The 21566-nt window shown below is 37.5% G+C and overlaps 1 protein-coding gene across 1 annotated transcript in view; it reads right to left on the bottom strand.

The window, feature by feature from the left end:
* The window catches only part of EYA1 (EYA transcriptional coactivator and phosphatase 1), an 85115-nt gene that overhangs the window by 8264 nt on the left and 55285 nt on the right, over positions 1–21566 (bottom strand). The window contains exons 13-17 of the mRNA XM_072328262.1: positions 3389–3447; positions 3034–3194; positions 2745–2859; positions 2327–2448; positions 345–445 (exon numbers count right to left, since the gene is read on the bottom strand). Coding sequence (XP_072184363.1) covers positions 345–445; positions 2327–2448; positions 2745–2859; positions 3034–3194; positions 3389–3447 — 558 coding nt within the window. The remainder of the gene's footprint in view (positions 1–344; positions 446–2326; positions 2449–2744; positions 2860–3033; positions 3195–3388; positions 3448–21566) is intronic.

Below are 21566 nucleotides of genomic sequence, written 5' to 3'. Positions count from 1 at the left end.
GATCAGTAAGAATCACCATTTTTTGCTTATATTCATAACATCCGATGTGGTATTTTGGGATGCCAATGAAAACAGAACTATTAGTTCTTGGCACAAAAACCAGGACCCATTTTCTGGCTCCTTTCTGAAATAAGCCAAATATACATAGCTAGCATAATGTGTCTTTTGGAGAACAGCAGGGCACATCATTATCTAGTTTTATGGAGCTCTCTACCAGATATGATCAAAACATTATAATTCATAAAGCAAAGATACTAAAATCAAATGCCAGTACATGCTGCTGCATATGATAGAAAGGACAATTTTGCTTTCAGAGTCCTGAGATCTTGAAAAAGGGCCATTACCTTCTTAGCGCCTTGTTCTTCTTCAACACCATCTCCTATAACCACATACACTACTTTTCTTCCAAATCTTTGAATTATTCGCTCAAAACAGCTTTCCTTTCCTGAAAGAAAATAAATAAGTAAATAAATAAATATAAAACCACTAAGAGTAAGTGGTTAGGGGATATCACCAAATCTCTTGTTTTTATATTAGACTGTAACACTTTAATACATAATTATTGCTAGAGAACAGAGAAGAGCCTCTCGTGCAGGATGGTGTACCCAGGCTTATTGCAGCTTTGTTCCTGCCAGAACAGCTGACAGGCAACCTTCAAATCTGCTCTGAAAGGTCATTTAATGCACATGACATGGTAGATGTAGCGTACCACAGGTCTGCAGTATCACCTTTCTCGTTTTGGAGGGGATTCCCCCACCAGGAGAACTCTGAGTAGAAATTCTAGCTTTTTCTCTGCAACCTGTGACAAGATTAATCACAGCTCCTGAAACAGTAGTATCCTGACTTAGGAGGTCACAAAAAAGATTTAGGTTTAAATGCCTGTAATCCAATACATGGTCAAGGTCCTTGATCCTGCACTGGGATCCATTAACGTAGCTCATTACTTCAGTGCACAGACCTAGGGAAATGATCCCAGTTCTGTACAGCGTTTCAGGTACTGATACTGGGAAGCCAGAATGTAAGTAAATGCCTACAGTCAAGTCTTCTTAAATGCTGTCAATCTGAAAGATCACATCAGCCCGGCCAAAATGCATGCTTACCTGTGTATCTACTGCATGGCTAGACCAAAAAATAGCAAAATTTGTGTTTTTCAAAATAATTATTTCAGCTACAGGACAATACCATAATATGAGCAAATAGACTGGAAATATAAAAAAGGTTTCTTGTCAGCAGAGAAACTACACTACCCAATGACACCCTTTAACATTAGTGCCAGGCGTAAGGAATCTGCAACACCAAGTAGGTTAAAACCATGCTGGAAAATCATGAATCGTGCCATATTACAAAAGTCTCCTGATTTCCTGTGGCAGTGACTGAAGACAGTATTCCACAAGTACTCTTTGCTCTGTGCACTTCAAGTCATCAGTGAATATTTATTACAGTGCTTCAATTAAAATGTATATTTGAAGTATTAGAACTGAAAGCTCTAATTCACAAAGTTTCTACAGTCAGGTAGAGTGACATTTCCACCCAGGAAATGGTTTTAAATCTTTTACAGTAAATGCTTTCAAATTTCTATATAAAATGCTCAACTGAGGTATTTATTTAAAAACTAAACAAAACCAACCAAAAATGACCCACCATTTTTTCTTGGCCATTTAAGCTTCCTATATTATAGATACTTAAGAACACATGAAAAATGTTTTCATGTTGCCAACAATTTTGAGGGAATCTGAGACAGAACAGATACGTCATAATCACATTAAAAATTACGAGCACCACTGCCATCTGGTACGATGTATTTTCTACATACTCAGAATAACATCTTTTATATTGAACCAGAAAACAGAAATAAACATTTGCCAGGCTGAAGCTTATTACAGTCAGTATGAATAAGCTTAACTACATTCTGAAGCAAGACATTCTTGCTTCTGGTAAGCTGTTTACCAAAATTTTCTCCAGAACACATGAAAGTGAATGCAGCCAGGGTCTACCTTTACAGGATTACCTGCTCTAACTTGAGGTAACTGCAAGGGTCTCTACTGACAGCCTACCACAAAACCACCTGCACTGCCAGATACACTCACAGTTTTGAGAAAAATGATTATATTTCCTCCTAACAGAGGCTGCATCTGTGTTTATAGAGCTATATGAAGTTCTTTGTAAAGCACTTTTAGGATGGCTTAGCATGAAATGTCTTTTCCAAGATACAACAATAATCTGCATGCTTCTAAATGTATATTAAAGAATATGGACTACAACTGCTTTTTATTTAGAATTACTTTTATTGTTTCAGATATAGCACAACATTATAAAAATAGCTCACCTATTTTAGTTGCACTGTAAATATTCTCTATGGGGAATACAACCCCTAATCCATACAACAAGACTTTTGCCAGAGCCGGAATTAGTTGAGTAGTTGTTACAAGGATGTTCACACAGTTTGTCCTGTGGAACAGAAAACACAAATCTCCTTTTAACAAAGCAATGTAAAGCAAAGCAAAGCAAAACAAAATGAAACAAAACAAGGAAAATCTTATCCCTCCCATCAGACCCTTCACTACTATTACTGACACTTATCAAAGTTACATTCTCTCTCTGCATTATAGGAGAGTAAGGTCAGACCAGAACAGGGAACGAAAAGAAGGTCCCTCACAGCAGCATTATATCCATGAGACCAGGCAAACTCTTCTAAATCAATGGCAGACATCCTAACATTTTGTAATTACCCCATCCATACTCACCTTGAATGAATAAGGGTGAGTGCTTTCAGTGCAAGTGTTAACCAAGAATCCGTCAAGGCTTCAATTTCTGCTCTTAGTTGTAGCCAAGCCTCTCTTTTTGCTGGACCAAGAAGACCTGCAGAGTAGATAAGGACATGTGTGTACTGAAATGAGGTGATACTCTGTCATTTTCCTTTGCTTTCATTAGTTCAGATACAACTTTCCATACAGTGCAAAAACCAACAACACAAAATTCCTTCCTTTTTACTGCTTCTCATTTATATCCATTATATGCTTCATAGTCACTTGCCTCCAACATTGTTTTTGTAGGTATTGTATATTTCTTTTACTCGTCTGTAGCGGAATGCCAATTTTCTCATCCAATCCACTCCTCCACGCACCCCTGTTGCGAGGCACAAATTAGCGCTGGTGGCAGCTGCGGGAAAGCCATCCGTTCCAAAGTTATAGGTGCTATTTGGAGATAAGAAAACCCCCAAATTAACAAAAAACAACAGGCTACATTCAGCCACCAGCTACTCGCCGCTAGGTTGGAAAGGCTAAAATAGCTAAGAAGACAATGGGCTACTATAAGCACTACAGCAGTTATCGCTTTCCCAGGGAGAAGCATGCAAAGCAACATTTTATCTCTTTCATTTCTCTCGTACCTTAAATCTTGACCATTGTCATCCGAAGACACGTCATCAATGTGAACCTGGTCGCATTCCTAAGGCGACAGAAAGACTTTAGGATTTTCTTGATCTTGCAAATCTTAAAAAATAAAGCTATAAAAAAAAATGTGAACAATCTATTCATCAGGGATATTTTTAATTGTGGAAATCAGTAGATGGCAGTCTTGTTAAAACAACTATCTTACCTATTCCTTGCGCTCGTGTCTTAGTATGAACGCACACCATCATTAGCTACTACTGTTAAATGGCTTTCCAAAAACACGTTTTTGTGTTTAGAAAGGAAAGTGGTTAAAAACAATTAGCATATGTGTTCCATAAACGTTCTTGTAGCCTTTCAGGTACCTTAAAACATCATGCTGCTCAAAGCTGATTCAGTCAGTGCATAAGTGTAACTGAAACCAGACATTTCGGTAAATGTAACATATTAGAAAAATTAAACCTGATGCTAACCGCCAATGAAATTATGACCTCTGATTGCTGTTGAGCCACACACCAACACAGCCTGAGGCCAGTGTTTCAGAGGAGCGCAGACGAAAAATCTGTTCCTAGTTTGCCATTCATTTGAGAGTTGTGAGTTTCCTTCTCTCTCTTTGGTCTTAGTGCATGAAAGCAGCATGCAAAGATGAAGAAAATCCAAACAGAAATAGCCAGATCAAACCATCTTCCTGCAGTGACTTGTATGCAAACTAACATGGCACATTTATAATGAGCTTTGTCCATCACTAAATTAAAAATCATAATGCATATTGTTTATCTAATAAAAACATTGCTATTAACAATTTCAACATTTGGCAGGAAAACAAACAGACCTCTGGCACTGTAGATCAATCTCAATTCAATGCTTGAAACAATAATGGATTTGAGTTATTTTAATAATTTCCTCTTCTCTCACTTAATGTGAAATCCTATAACAAACATGATCTATTTTAAATATGAAAATATTGCAATCCTTTATTTTTGTGTTACTGCTTTCCTCTGAACAAATTTTTCTCTCTCTATGGATTTGTGAGGAAGGGAGGGAAGATAGAAGTGGAAAGAAACTCAAACCAGCTGTTCCCTAACAGAATTAAAATCATGACCCTCAACCCTTTTTCTAAAACATCTATTTTCCAGCCAACCCTCTCCCAGCAAGCAGCAAGCTCCAAGGAGGAAAAGACTTTGACCCTGTAACCTTCTCCTCCTCTCCTGAGGTCAACAACCTCAGATAAGAAAAAAGCTGAAGAAATCTATTTAGACTCACATGATAGCTGTGCATTCTAGATTTTTAAAAATGTGGGTTTAGGAAAAATACACCAGAAACTTTTCAAATGATTTAGAAGAGCCATGTGTGGTCTTTTGCACATCTACAACTTACTCTAATGCACGCTCTTGGATACTTTATGCATAAATAGCTCATGCCAGAAAAAGAGCTACAAGCGACCATCACAGGAAAGACAATAGCACGTTTGGTCATATTTAACCACCATACCGTGAATTTTCTCTAAAGGCAGACCAAATGCATTAGATGCACAGATACAGCTGAAATTACAAGTGTGAACATATGTTTCAAGGCTTTGAAAAGCAATTTGGCTACAGAAATTCAGAAGCTTCTTCAGCAAGCTCTCAAATTCACAGACTTTTTTTTTTTTTTTTTTTTTTTTTTTTTTTTAAATTTTAAAACCAAAAGGAGTTTCCCATTCAAATGCCTGTGAAGTTAAGAATTCAAGTGTGAACTGAGTGTAAGCAAACTAAGGCACACCTTCCTGAGTCTGTGAGTTTCCCATTTTAGTTTCCCTTCCACTGCTCACTGACTAACCTAGGGCTCCAAGCATAGAAAATTTTAGCTTCAGTTGTCAACATAGCAGTGAAAAATACCAAGTCAGTAGCCTCCTCTCTCAGTATGGAAATGATGAATGACAACTGGAAAAATGTTGCTGGAGAAGAGGATTCAAAACAGAAATTTTGGAAAAAGAGAAAGTTTCTTTTTTTAGCAACCACAAAACTAAAGGAGTCTAAGTTAAAGGCAAGACTGAAAGAAAGAATCATTCCACAAACTTCTGAACTCAACTATCTCAGTTAAAAGATGGAAGCAGAAAGGATGAAACCATTATATCATTATATTCATTATATCTTAAATCCCACAGTCAGAGGTGGACTGAGGACTATAAACTTTACAATGTAAGGTCATGGGACCATCACAAGCTCTTGGACACCTTTTCCCTTCCATCTAAGCATCTACTCAGCAGATAGAAAGTGAGAACTGAAATGATACATTAAAAAAAGAAATCATCATACTGAAAGAAAGAGGGAAAAGAAATCAAAAACAATGAACGATGGTGTAAAAGCATAAAAGCAAAGAAAATATCAAGAAAGCAAGTAAAGGGAAGAAAAGGTCCTAAGTATCATGAATTTCAGGTGAAACTCTGCATATAATGGAAAGGAATAAGTGTCCTCTTGTCAGTAGTAAAAGAAGACAAAAAGTCAAGCCATGCAAGAAAAGTAGAAAATTTAAAATAAAGAGATAAGTATCAGATTTTGGAAAGGACTGAAGACAAATCTGACTGACACCATGTTACAACTAAAGGATGGTCACAATCAGGGCACAACTGTTTTGCTCCTCTTGAGTGGCAGGATACAGCTTTCAGGCTAACTGTGAGATCCAAATACCAAATACTCTGTCTAGCTGACTTGGACTTTGGGTTAATGAAAGATGGGTGCATTTTTAAACCCCTGAGCACAGGAAGGAAAAAAATATCATTTAATAACTCTTCTTTTAGCAGGGAAGTTATTTAGCAATAACTCTTCAAATTAGCCCATTACTTATCCCTTGTTAATTGATCTGTCCCATCTTTCCTTTTCAATGCCTTGCATTTGCTTTCATCTGCTTTCTTTGTGTGGAGCATTTCATTCTTGAGCAAAAACATCTACCTGAGATACCATCCAATTCTCTGGTTAGGTACAAATGTTACTCCTGTATCCAACATTTAAAATAGTAGTTCACTCAATATGTATCATAATCAGAGGTACGCTAAAATGAAGTTTTACACTGACCAGCAGATAAAGTATACATTTCCAAAAAGTACATTTTTGTGAAAATCTATCATTCTACGTATCAGATAATAAAGATACAAAGACTGACAAAATCCTTGTTTGCTACCTCCGAAACTTTCTATGATGGGAACCAGTTTAGGACTAAACAAGGTCTACCATTTAAAACTTTACAGATATATTTAATACTTTTGTAAGATTTTCATAGGAAATATGTACTAGTATTCACCCTCCAACTTCTCTGGCAAAGTTATTTCTGAAATTAATGTTGAAAGTCCCTGTAGAAACACTATAAATTCATATTATTCTTGCAGATATATTTTATTACATATTTTATTACAATATAATCAGTTTAGCAGTCAGATTTAAAGCAGAACATAAAACTGCTGCAATCTCTTTAAAAAATAGGCTGAATTGACACATGAGGAGCAAACTATCCTGTATCTTATGTATAAATATTTTGCAGCAAGATGTTTTGCTCCTAAAGGTGTTGACTTTTCAACTTCAATGCATCCAATCTGAAATTTTCACGAGGGACTACAAGTGATAACATTTGTACATGGAACATTTGCCCTTCTAGCCAGCAGACACAGATTTGTCTGTGGGGTGACTCTGACAGCCCAAGCGGGACCCCTGTGCTTTCATGTCTCCCCACTGAAATGAGGTTATTCCCTTACAAAAATGGTAACAGAAGACAGGGGAAAGTTTCATTAGAGAACACCATCCTAAAAAGCCAAGAAGGCTGATGCCATAATGTTTGCATGGTGTTGAAAACATTCTCTGTGAAGAGGAGCAGTGCTGCCCTTTATTGAGATACATGTGAGACAGTGTTCAGAGCCAAGCTGCACAGGCTAGGAACATCAAGCTAGGAACAGCAAATTGCTGTCCCCCAGATGCTTGCTGGCTCTGCAGGGATGGGATGGAAGCTGATGCTTGGGACAGCAGCCAGACTTCACAACAGCCCAGGGCTGCTTCAAGTAAGCGCTCCCTGGAAACTCGGGCACCTTGATCAAAAGGCTTCATGGAAGAACTGTGCTATATTAATTTGCAGATTTAAAAGCCTTGAGGGAGACCCAAAAAAATCTATTGTTATGTAGCAGAAAGGAAACATTTTATACATATATTTGAAGTACAGATGAGGAAGAACACTAGGTAAGTGGTATAGAAACATTAGAAACTTGTTTACAGCATGTTCAAAGCATGCGACACAGGTGAACCTAGGGGAAAATGAGAGTGTCCACACATACAACTTCCCAATATACCCACTGTAGTTCAGGAAGTTACTTTCTATGTTGCCCTTCTCTCACACAGCTGGTTTGCACAGATCCATGTGCTTCTCTCTCTCAGAACTTTCAATGCCACAATGGGTAGCTTAGCTTGAAACACATCTGCAGCAGCTATGTTAAACTAACAGAAGTTGCACAGAATAACCAAGACTTGTTTCTACATTCCCTTTCATCAGCTCTGCTCCGGAGCTTGAACCAACAGCAGATGTGCTTGCAGGAGCTCCTTAAAAATGGCAGCAGTTGTTTGCTAAGTTAAAATACATCTCCAGTGATATGCAGAAAGCCAAACATAAACAAAAGTTTAAAATTAACAACCAGATGAGTCTAGCCTGTCTTGTACATGGAAGCTCTTGTCTTCTCCCTCCTGCCTTCCCAATGCATTTGCTAATTCCTTCCTGCTCATTTTCTTCTCTTTTTTGTTATCGTATGATGAGCCAAAGGCTTCTACAGATGCTGCAGTCGTCATTTACAACTCTCAAAATGCCTGAACCTACATAGCCCACTGTAACTGTTACTTTAAACTAACAGGATCTTTATAAAGATTCATATGCAAAGCATTAAGTTATGGCAGAAATGCTCTACAAATATTTATATTACTTTGCTCCTTCTCTACCACCCGTCAAGTTCTGCACTTCTGCCATAACTTTGTAAAGTATACCTTACTACTCAATTTACTGTAGGAAAATTAATAATAATAATAAAAAAGAGATTAAGGCTGTTACAGGAGTTCCTCTTATCTCTGCCAATACTGCATGCCATGTGCAGTGACATAATGGCTAGCATGCTGAGCCTTTACATTTTCGTGTTACAAAACTAATAAAATAAATCTAGCAATTTTGCTGTCTTTGAATAAACACTAGGTAGGGTAACCCTGGACAAGTTTGCACATTATGAAAAGGAGTAATGTGAATAATATTATGAACATAACCTCAAAGGATGCCAAAGTATTACTGTTCCTAATCTGCTGACTATAGCTGAAACACATTTCCATATTTGCTTAATATTCCTAATTTACCGTGAGAAAACCAACACCATACTGTCAAGTAATTGTTTCAGTACTTCAGTGGGCAAAGTAAAATGACAGGGGGGAAAAAAAACAACAAAACAGCAAAAAAAGCACCAAAACAAAACAAAACAAAAAAACCCAAACATTCAGAACAAGCTATTTTCATTTTGCCTTTACATCAGCATGTCCACTGAGACGACCTGGAAGCTGGCCAACTCACAGGAAATGACTGCTGGATTCTCTGTTCCTCTCATATCTGTCATTACGCAATTATATCCACTGCTTCATTTTCCCTACTGAACAGTAGAGAAATTTGGTCATGTACATGTGAGAACAGATCTGGCATAACAAGTTAAAGCTGCAATTCTTTATAAACGTGGAGCATCTGAAAAACTCTCAATTAAAAAAAAATCCTCAAGCATATGTTGTTGTGTGTTATGCAGCTTTGTAAGACATCTTCGTGTATGTCTCTTCCTGAGATCAGAAATATGCTTTTAAGGTTAGTATCGGCTCCACAAATACTCCACATTTCTACAAACCATCACAACGAGCTTCTCTGGGAAGTGAGCTTATAAACCATCAGGGTTTGTTTATTTATTTATTTTTTTTCCAAGCAATGATTGCTTATTCCAAGTTATTTTAGTGAATGACGTTTTTAATTACAAATTAATGGATTTATACATCTTTTCACTTAAACCTGATTTTTCCAACTAATCTCTATTCTACTTTCAGCATTCAAGGATCACAACATAATTTAACTGCAGCCATTAAACTCAACAAGTAAATCTCATTTTTTTTTACCTGACTAGGACAGCAATATCTCTAATACATGTGCAAGTCAGAAAATCAAAGTAGAGTAACACATCACACCTACATACCCACATATGCCTAGCCAGTGCCAAATGCCCTTCTACTGTACTTGCTAAACATAAAAAGAACACTACATTTCCTTTCAAGCCGAGGTAATAAAGGCTTAAGTGCTGAACTTCCTAACCCATCATCCTGGAATGCCTGCTAACATACAACATAAATCCATGTGAAAAAGCAGAGACTACGGTTCGCAGGTTCTCAATGCTGGCACTCAATTGGCAGGACCTGTCATCTCTGTCTAGCCTGCACTTTGTGACCCTAACATTTTCTCTTCTTTCCCACCACAATTACTCTGCACTGAAGAAAAAAGGTGCAGATTACCTGTGGGCCAGGCACAGGATACGAAGAACAAAGAGTTCTTGAAATACACTTCATTCTGTCCAGCAGTTTGTGGATGAACAGTCAAGGAATTAAATCAGGCTGTGAAAAATTTCAATACACTCCCATTTTAAACTTAGGAGTATAAAGAAAAGCTTACGGCGTAAAAAAACACAACAACCAAACTCTCCCAAAATCACAAACCGCCTTTCACAGCTACAATACCACATCAAAACAAAGAAATAAAGCTATTACCTATTAAAATAAAAAAAAAAAAAACAAACAAAAAAAAATCAAAACAACGTAAAATTAATATTATAAACATGGAAGTCTAAGAACTGAACAAAATCGTTGTAGGAGATGATTCAGGAGCTCTCTAGTGCACTGGACACACAATCTTGAACACAACAGAGCCCATTCTTTTCTAATAAAAAAAATGATTAAAATCCAATTTTGCTTGGTCACATGAACAAGTGCACTGGGATTAAATATGATACTCCTAAAGTAAACAGTATTTGCTCCAAAATAAATACAGATCTTATTCTGCAACTTTATTGCAGTAGCTACACTAAAATCAAGGTTTACATTTTCATTTCAGCTGCACCTTGTAACTGGGAGAATCCAATTTAAAATAAAACATGATCTAAAGAAATACTTTTACAGCAATCACGATGTGCCACCTACATTCCCACAGATAAAGAAAACTGTGGTTTGCTAGTTTTCTTTAGCTCAGAAATGTAAAGAAGTACTTCAAGAACCGACATCACTTTGTATAGACCTAAATACTTCTCAGTATACCCAACATTAAGTTCTTCCCATTTTCTGTTGAAGATGTATATCAAACTGCAAAACCATACCTCAGGACAATCACAGTAAGCGTTGTCCTCTAAACCCCTGTGATTTCTCACTTGCTCTATGATGCAGTGTGTCAGTCCAACCATAAATTCTTGCTAGAACTCTGACAGAAAAATCTATTTCCATGTATTTTGCAGGGCAAGACAAGGCAAGAGAAGCGTGTCAAAGGAAGAATTTTACTGGCGGACAGAAAAGGCTAAATATGACTCATGTTTATCTGTTTAAAGAGCCTGAGTTAGTTCCAGAAAGGACAGTGTTAAGTTCAAAATGTCAAATTTACCTTATCTTCAAAGTTCAACACTTGGCATTGTAAATCCCTTCTTTAAGACATGATTCATGTTATCTACAGATATACACTTCTGAAAAAATAAATAAATAAATAAAAAAGACCAACTACCTATGACTAATGAAAGCCACTGAAAATAAAATATGAACGCATTTAAAGAAATAACAACAGTCATGAACCCGGTCAGCATGTCATAAATTATTTCCAAATGTACCAACTTGTAAATTTCAAACAACTACAAAATTTAGCTTACAAAATGACTGAAGTTTTCACAAAAGCCTGAAGGCAATGTCACTCCTCTCAGTAAAGGAGAGTGTTCTTGCTGTTCACATGGAAGCTCTTCACAAGTTGTGAGCTTAATCTCAGTTCTGGGTGACCGTTTCAACATGTGGTGCCTTGGTGCTGTTGATCGTATTAATGTTTAAATGAAAGCTATAATATTTTCAGCTAGTGAGTCTCCTGACCTTGTAATTCTCTGCTAACGAGATCAAGACTAGGATTAAAGTTCTCTGCAACAACCTTTTGAGCACTGGCAGACAAATGTTTTGTTCTGATGGACAGCCTGAAGAGCTTTGCACAGCGCTGCATTTTTCTCCCTTCTTTTCCTCCCCAGATGCTGCTGGGCAGATGTTGATCCCTATGCTATCACTCAGCACCAGAAGCAGGGAGTCAGCTGAAGCATCGCTGTCTTGCCCAGATGAAGCAGAGGATGACATCTGTTTTGCCAAAACTCTGGGGATGCTAACTGGCTGGGCAGGGTCTTTAGGGTTCTTGCACAGCATTTACACTTACAAAAAGGGAGAAGCTACATGGAGGTAAATTAGGTGGGAACTAATGCTATGAACCTGGGAGGGTATCATGCATTCCAGCTGAGCTTCATGTGCATAAAGATCAATCCACGTGACTCTCTTGAGAAAAGAAATCATATGTGGCTAACCTTCAGTAGCACTAAGTGTGAAGGTGCTCATCTCTGATCCCATGAAAGGAAATAATTTATGTAGTTAATAACTGCATAAGACTGTAGGAATGATTTTCTCACAAAACCTATAGAGGTACTATTTTCTTAATGCTCAAACACATGAACCACAACAGTGCATTCCGCAAGAGCCAGGCATGCATTTCAGATGTGTTTTGCACTCACCAGCAAAGCCACAGCTCTGCCTACAAGTACTTTGTTTCCATTTTCTTTTCATTTACCTACAACTACAGGGGCAGTCTAATTTAGTTCTACATTCATGAAGCTGAACTTCATGAGCTTTCTGCAAGTCACACATGGTTGCGGTATCATGTACTAGAAAAAATGTTTCCAGTCATTCCCTCACCTACACATCAGGAAAAATTCCTTACCTTGGTTTGTATTTCCCTTCTTTTCTTTACTTCCTTCCTGCAGTGAAACTGAGCTTTTCTTGGATTGCTACTGTGGAAAACCAAATGCAAATGGGCTTTGTGTCTCAGCTTGAATGCGCTAAGATAACTTTACTGCTGTGCCTGCTAGAAAGGAGTTCACAGTTGCAGGTTCATTAGAACATGAAAGTTCCTACCCTTCACAGGACTGTAAGTGCCTTAAAAATTAGATTTGTATCTAAGAAGAAATACAGTGCTGTAAAACAAACAAACAAACAAACAAAAACCTCTTTACTGAAATTCTTGAAATTATCACGTTGTGTTTTCCTAGAACTCTCTGTTGCTGAAGGCAAGCTATCGAAAGTTGGGATGGGATCCTCATAAAGCACATCTAGGCACAGTTTGGTCAGGAAGTTCCTGTTACAGACATTGCAAACATCAGAATGAGGTGCACTCTTTATTTCAGTCAAAATGAGACAAAGCATTTTTGAACAGATTTTCCTCTACAGGCTCCTGAGAGACTCAGGCTTCATTCTGGATGACCAGGAATTAGTTCAGCTGCCATCCTTAAAGCACTTTGGAGTGAGAGGGAGATAATTCAGCCAGTTCTATATGTAGTGTTCTCTGCAGCCATCCATTATATCTCACCAGCAATAAACTGTTTTCAACAGCCTGTTCTGTAGTCCAACTATTTTTGCAGTTTGATTGCCCAGAAATCTATTTTCAGCACGCTCTACATTCCTTCCTACCTAATTTTGTAATAGCTGGCTACAGTTGTTTTTTATTCAACATCCAGGTAACCATTTGGGAAGTGTTCACCAAGACTTGCTAGGATCCATCTTCCAAGCCAGACTAACTTTGCCAGAATCAGACAGATTCTGACAGACAGGAAACCAACAATTTGTTGTAAAACAAGACTTTTCTTTGGCATCATCTTAGTCAATATTTACTTCTTGGTCAGTAAATCCACCTGTTTACTTCAAGAGGTGTTAATCTCCACCCATCAACAGCACTGTCTCTCTGTGCTAGATAAATATCTATATTTTTTCTGACTTTGACAGGGCCTGGTTGATTTTCTTCACTGGTACATAAAGTGGTGAGTTCAGCACAAGAAAGCAAATTCATCTCATAGTGTTACACTGAGGTCTTGTATTGTTCTGAGACTAGTTTGCAAATAAAATGGTTCAAATGGTACTGGGGCAATTGTACTGGAGAGAAACAAAAGAGCAGGAAGCACTCTAAGATGCCACGTTTACATCTTAAACAGCTGCAAATAAAAAACATCCGAATCCAAACAGTAACATTCCCCTCCATCTTTCAACAAGTTTCTTTATGAATGACTGAACAATTTAAACCCATAAAGTTACTGCATGACTTTTGCATTAATTTCTATTCAACTACACTGCTCATCTCAAATGGGTGATGATACCATTCTAAAGGAGATACTGCAGATGAAACCAATGATTTTATCATCGAAGCACTCTGAAAGACTATTGCAAACAGAATCTAAGTGCAGTAACTGTTAATGGCAATTAAGTTTGTTAATATGTTAACTCATCCTCCATAATATTTTCCTTCTAATAATATTATTTCCTAAATCAAGTAGGTTAATAAAAAGACAAGGGATACTGGGAAATTATAATAACATTATGAATATTATTAACTAGGAATTATAATATTAAACATCCAATCAAAGGAAAAAAAATCTCCTTTCTCTTGAATTATTCTAATTCATACATACAAATATTTTATGTTATCACAAGGACAACAGTATAAATCTGCAATAACCCCTGCAACTGAAAACCTCGAAGTCTCATTTGCTTTATGAGCAAGAGAAATGGGAGCTATTAAACAATACACACACACTATCAAAAGTAGTTTGCTTTGGAACAGCAGCACTTAAAGGAGCAAGGCTCTGATTTACTGTTGTTCTGATTTTTTCTTTTATAATGGGTTATCCCGTTTTGTAAACACAATTTGTCACCAACACCAGCCAGAGTTCTCTGTAACTACTTTTTGCCTTTCTTTCAGATCTGTTATCCCTGCTGAGAGAATCTACTAAAGAAGAATTTTTCATACTGACACCAACTGTAGTCTTGCTGTGAATAACCACATTCCCATAAAAATCATTCCATTTATTGCAAAGTTGTTGGCAGACCATAGGAATAATAGTCAACTCAGGAAACCTTTTATCCTGAAATCACATCGCTTAACCCCTTACGTGATTCATATGAAATTCATATCTAAAAGCTGTATTACCAAAGTTCTTGTTTAATGCTCTACTCAAAGCATTTTTGTTGCTGGCAAGCTTTTAAAATAATGTTTTCACAGTATCTTTCTAATAATAATAATAATAATAATAATATAAAAAAAGCCTGATGCAGAACAAACCAAGCAGTATTCTTTTTTTTTTTTTCTTAACATACAAGGTTATATTTAAAATTATTGTCACTCCACCCTTTTCCAACCCTTACTTGTAGATAATTAGAGCTGAAATTATACTTTATTCATTTTGACGAGTCCATAATGGGATTTTTGGATTTGCAAACCTGTTTTTAAGAAATACATACACCTTTTTTTTTTTTTTTTTTTTTTTCCTCCAATAAATGAGGGCTGGTATATTTTAAACTCTTCAGTTTGGGAAAATTCTTTGAAAATCTCTTAACTTGCAATTGTTGCTACAGTTGGCTCTCCTCCATTCCCAGCAATGTTAGGGAATGAGTTATTCCCCTGTGTATCCAGACTTTACATTTGCAATGCGAATATGTAAAATATGTGAAAGAAAAAGAGAGGATCCTTTAACTGATTGAAAAGATTTTCTACAGGAAAAAGGAAAATTTGCTTAGTTCTATCTGATCTTTCTTGTGGCAATAGTATTTCAGCTAAGCTTATCATTCATGTCAGCAGTCTGTATTCTCCTGTCACTGAACATTTAAGAGCTATAACCTCACAGATGCCCACTACTTTGGGTAACGTTCAGAAACATAGCAGTGCCTCTTCTTGGACTGCCCAGATCCAACTGAGCAAGGATCATGGAAATAATAAAGCAAAACCTTTGTTACCTCAATAACTTACTGTTTCTTTTGTTAAGCTTTCCATTTATATTTCTGAAATCCTCTTTAAATACTCACACTTTAACACATTACAACCACGTTAGCTCATTTCAGAATTGCCCAGCTTCTTGACCATATCTAAAGATAAACTTTCAAAATAAAATTAACAAAAGTCAAACTTGACTTTAAAACACAGAAGAATAGAAGTGACACTGCAGTAAGTGAAGGGAGCGATCCCCTCCCCCCTTTCTTTAAAGTTTCATTAGACCATTGAACTGGATGAAATTCAGATAGAGGCCTTATTGTAACCACACTGAAACAGTAGAAATCTCCTGAGACCATGAAACTCAAACATTTTGGGAACTGACTTCAAGCACTCCTTTCGTGCTTTTTAAAAGAAAATGAATGAAAGACGTTTCTTAATTTTTATCCCTGTAACAACATTTGAATATGATTTAAAAGAAAAAGAAAAAGCACAAACAAATCTGTTTAAAACACACGCATATGCAGATCTTCTTACAGTTTCAACTATGGTCATAGTTGTCATAAGTAAACAGCCCAGCACAAACTGCATGATATCTCTCAAGACACCAGAAGACTGCAGTGGTTACATTGCAAATTCATGCTAAAACTACACTGATGTTGATAGAAACAACCTCCCATGCAAACTGCTGATATGGTTTCAAATATATGTATTTATGTGAAGATGGGCTAACATGCTCTCAGTCTGAAAAACAGCATGTAAGACCAGCTTTCCTAACACTGTTCAGAGACTAAGCCACTTAAAACATCAACTCAAATAATGCAGACCTGAGGTTTGCTGTTTTAAATGGTACCCAAACTAACAAGGAGACAATTTTTTGAAAGAAACGATTATGTTCTTTCTCTTTGTGGTGCTCAGGGATATGATTTAGCAGAGGGTTGTTAGAGTTAGGGTACTATGGTTAGGCTGCGGTTGGACTTGATGATCTTTGAGGTCTTTTCCAACCTGAGTAATTCTATGATTCTATGATTCTGTGCAGTGGAAAAGTTCACTTATGGAAAAACAAACAAGCAAACAAAAAGCAGAAAGGTTTGCTTGCAAGTGGTGGAAGCAGCATAAATTAACTGCATTACATGATCAGAAAGTGTGGACTGGGAAAGATATTTGAGTGTAAATTAATACTGAACTTAGCTGGAATAATTTTCTCTACAGCATTTGCAGCTGCACCAGGGATGTGACTGGCCGTATGAGAGTTTACACGTCTGTCAGCTAAACCAGAAATCCAAACACAAAATCCATTGGTCAGGAACGTTCTTTGAATTAGTGAAATTTTATTTAGATTTTTCAGTTATTAAGCAATGATGGATTACTTCAGGAACTTATGAAAGTGTTATCAGTCAGTCATAACTAGAGAATGCGTAGCTATTGTAGTAGACAGGCCTTTGTTCCAGTGATATGCATAACATTTAGAGAAAATTTGAAGAACATTTTATTCTCATCAGTTCCCTGAAATACTAGAAGCTGAAAAGTATCCACAAAAGAATAAGTGGAAAGCAATACATTAATTAACAGCAACATTAACTGCTTTTACCATTAGTAGCAACTATGTACTCATTCATTTGGCATTAATTTCTATTATTTCAGACTTCTGGGATGAGTTAAATAATAAAAAGAGCCTATTAAAATCTGAAATGATACTTCTAGCACTAAAAGGCCTTTAGGATGAATCCCCAAGGAACTATTACCTGGTTTTGGAACTAACATGCTGAACCATCATGCTTAGGGCATGGTCTGCATCGGCAAAAAAGTTCTGTAGCAAGTAGCAGGGATGCTGCAATCCTTCAAAAGGAAGAATGCATTAAGGAGTTGATATGGGTCAACAATGTAGCAAATCAAGAGTTTTGAAATCTGATAATGGATTGTCTGCAAAAGCAAATAAATTGACAGCAGTATCTCTTCATTTCCACTGAGCCTTAGACAGGCTTAGAACAATTTGTTTCATTATTTATTATAGGAGAATTTTTTAAAGCACTGTCTGGCATTATTTGTTAGATGAGAAATTTTATGTTTTCCTTTAGAAGGTCACTAATGTATCTAATGCTTCACTTGCAATGAAAGCTGCCAAACCCAGGGCTGGTCTGTGATTCCAGTAGCAGACCCTACCTATATACTTATTTGATGCTGATATTACACTGACTTCCAGGTACCTTACTGCTGCCCTTCAGTACAGAATCTCCTGGACTGGCAAGCACTTGCAATTGTTTCCTCAGAACCAAGTTATAATAAGCAGGCACTACTGTAAGCACAAAAAGCCCATCAGAATTAGGTATTTTATTTTCTGGAAGGGGCATGATAAATGTAATTCTTTGACCTGAAGGAAGACATCTGAATATGCGGTTTGGGCAAAACATTTTGTTATCTGGTAATAATTACTTACTACCACTAAGAATTAGTTTGTTGCCACTCGCACATCTGATCAGCATGTATGCCACCAAATTATTCTATACTGGGCAATCTGCATACCAATGCATTTCATCTCTATGTGCATCTAACTAATGTTTAGCTCATTTGTATTGCAGCAGTATCTAGACATCACAATCAGAAGCCACACTACAAGACAGTAGACTACATGAATTTCATTCTGATTACCAGTCTACAAACAGACAAGGAAAACACAGCAGTCATTGGTGAAGACAGACAGCCTTCTGCTCAAAACACATTTTTGTCCCTCTTGCTTTAAGAAATGATCTTTATTTGAAATGTATGGTAGCTTGAACTTGAACAACTGCAATTTACCAAAATAACAAATATATATATATTAAAAAAACAAATCCACTGGAAGTTTTCTTGGAAAACTATCTGTAATATCTGTAATCCCATCCCCCCAACACCCCCACCCCTTTCTTTTTTTAATGTTGTTTGAGTACATTCATTTTCTCATCACATCAGCAGAGAGTATGTGTTTGCTAGGGCACTTCTAGCAAGATATTAAAGAGACCAAGCTGAAGGACTGTTAGAAAGCAAGCAACAACTGATACAATACAACAACTGATACAAAGCAACAGTACAATAAACAGCAAATACTACAGCCACCAGACTCATCTGCCCCATTTCTTGTGTCCTTTCCCTCTTTAATTCTTTCTTATGGAATCACCACCCTTTATCTGTAGATACCACACTTATCATCATCCCTATCTGTAGACAAAGGGATTCATGCATGCAAAGTAGTGACAACCACAAACACAAACCTCACGCTGCTGCATCCTACACAAGAATGTATGCAAAATATGAGCAACCAAAAGCCTTCCCTCTAAACATACAGAGTGTGAAGCATGGCCTCAACCACAAAACAATTTTAATCTGATTCCTTTTATGCAAAGGAGCTGAGCAAGTTTTTTTCCATGGTGACCATGCCCTCCCAGTTTCCCCTTCTCCACTTCCTCAGTCTGCCTGGTTCTGCCCATACAGTTCTGCCAACTCCCATTACTGTGCAGCTCTGCCCAACTTCATCATGTTTCCACCTAGGCAATGTCAGACATGAAACACCTGTCCAAAGCTGGCTCTGTGACGTGGCCACATGGTATGAGGGATTAAATGATAGACTCCACTGGACTCTCCGAAAAGAGTCTGGTGGAAGGCCTGGAGCATCTCCCCTGAGGAAAGGCTGAGTAACCTGGGTCTGTTCAGCCTTGAGAAATGAAGACTGAGAGGTGATCTTACTAATGTTTATAAATATCTTAAGTGTGGGAGTCAAAGGGTCATGGCCAACCTCTTTTCAGCAGTCTGTGGGGATAGGACAAGGGGAAATGGCCATAAACTGGAGCATAGAAGTTCCATACCAATATGCAAAGGAACTTCTTCACAGTAAGGGTGACAGCACACGGGAACAGGCTGCCCAGGGAAGTTGTGCAGTCTCTGCTGGAGATATTCAAGACCCGGCTGGATACCTACCTGTGCAGCCTGCTGCAGAGGGACTGCTTTGCATGGAGGGTGCACTCAATGATCTCTAGAGGTCCCTTCCAGCCCCTGTAATTTTGTGACTTTCAACTGCTAATCATGGACAACCTGGCTTCCCAGCTTGCTCTGGAGCTCATTCAAAGCCTGCACTTGAAGGCTGGCTTGCATCCAAGCAGCTCTCTTCTTTAGATTACTTGACTCTAGGAACAGATGTGCTAAAAATGCCTTGAGAAAAAACACAGTGGTTTACCCTCCAGTGGTCATGGTTCTTTCAGATGTGCAGTAACCTGCACACAATAAGTCTGATGAATGTTATTATTCAATAATGTGTATTATCATAATGCCTACAATCCAAAATTACGCTTCAGAGTGCTACTGCGGTAAGTTACCAGCCTGGATCTGTAGTATATTAATGTCTCAGGACTAAGGGGAAGTAGTTTCCCTTTCTCCTTCAGATTAAAGAACCAGAACATATGGCATTATTGCTTCAAAGGCATTCCTGCAGGGCACTGTATGGTACGCTGGGGACATATCTGTATGCATGGTCACTGAAGGACCTGGGAGCAAAGTCACTTAGTCTCCCGTGGTGTTACTGAAAGACCTACAAAGGAGAAAATTCTCAGACTGAAGAAAAGAAGAATATACATCCCTGTCATGAAGAAAAGGTCTCCTTGATGCTCAGAAGTGATTTATATGGTGCATATGCTTCCAACAGCAGGGAGGCACCCTTGTTTCACCTGCAAGAATTGAAGGCAAGGGCCAAAGAGGAACTGATTTTGGAGAAGTTTTGTTCTGGGATCACGCTTCATGTTTGCTGTAAGAGATTTTACCTATTTGCTTTCTTAGGCCTGAGCTCTCTCTTGTAGCAATTCTTCAGGGTTTAGTGTCGCAACAAAATATGCAGTTATTTTTTGCTTCAAGCTATGAAAAGCATCTATGCAATCAAATGTCTCCATATTTCAGGAGAGCTGGGTATGCTACCTTATATGTAAAGCGTAGATTTGTAAAATGTCCCTGTATCAATTCAACTTTATTAAAGCCTAACAGGGACTGATGAGGCAGGAGAGCATGGGGGACTCCCTAAACCATGTAACTGCAGCAGAAAAGAGGACAGAGAGGAGCTGGGTGCTGCCTGGCACAGGCATGGGAAGGCAGCACTGCAGATCCAACAGCCTTGGCTCTGCGCACATCATGGAAACTGCATGCAAAACCAACACGTGTAACTTTCCAGAGGGTCACTGCACAGTGATAAGACTTAAAGTTTCCTTAATCTGCAGTAGTGAAAAGTTTGTAGTGTAACCACAAAAAGGTTACACTGCCCTTTTTGTCACACAGAACTGAGAAGTTAAAATAGATCCCCATTGCAGTGACAAGCTTTCACCTACGTCATGGTCCTTTTTCTTCTTTCTTTTTATTGCTATAATGGCAAATGTAAGGGAAAAAAAAAAAAAAAAAAAAAAAAGGAAACAAAAATTATCACTGAACCTGGCAGCTTTCTCTTTTATTTTGTTAGTAACAGAAATACGTCAACTAAAATAGCTTAGAATCTCGTACCATACTGCCACTTATCATATCTCATACCATACTGCCACCCATACATACATCATCACTTTGCATACACAGCCTTCACAAACAAAAGCAAATTGTGAGGCCATGAGTGTGCATTACGTGTCCTTAACTGATGGAAGAAAATGGATGCTAACTATTATTACTGTACCCTTATACGTGAATTCACTTCTTAGGGCATCAAAATATTTTTTAAATACTTTTATAACTTATAAAATCTTATTTTGAGTTCATCCACAACCTGAAATGAACAAACAGCAATAAAAAGCTTATTACAGAAGAACAAATAATCCTGATAAAAATCTACATATACTTGGACTTTAATTACTTTAACAAAATGCAACACTTCAAAAAAGTATCTTATTTATAAGAAGCATTAGATAAGGTTTTAAAAAAAAGGCTTCAAGTGCTTGTAGAATGAATAAATTGACATTTCCAGATTCAATAAAGAGAACTACAGTTCTCTAAAGCTACAGATCTAACGAGATGGAATCATCTTAGAATAAAGTTTGCAAAACACTGAATTCACTTTTTAAAACAAAACATTCATAATCAGTCACAACTACCAATTCTTCCTTCAGCATCCCTAGATATAATGCGCAC

The sequence above is a fragment of the Excalfactoria chinensis genome, chromosome 2, assembly GCF_039878825.1.
Source record: "Excalfactoria chinensis isolate bCotChi1 chromosome 2, bCotChi1.hap2, whole genome shotgun sequence".
Lineage (NCBI taxonomy): Eukaryota > Metazoa > Chordata > Aves > Galliformes > Phasianidae > Excalfactoria > Excalfactoria chinensis.
This window is presented reverse-complemented; position numbering and strand designations above follow the sequence as displayed.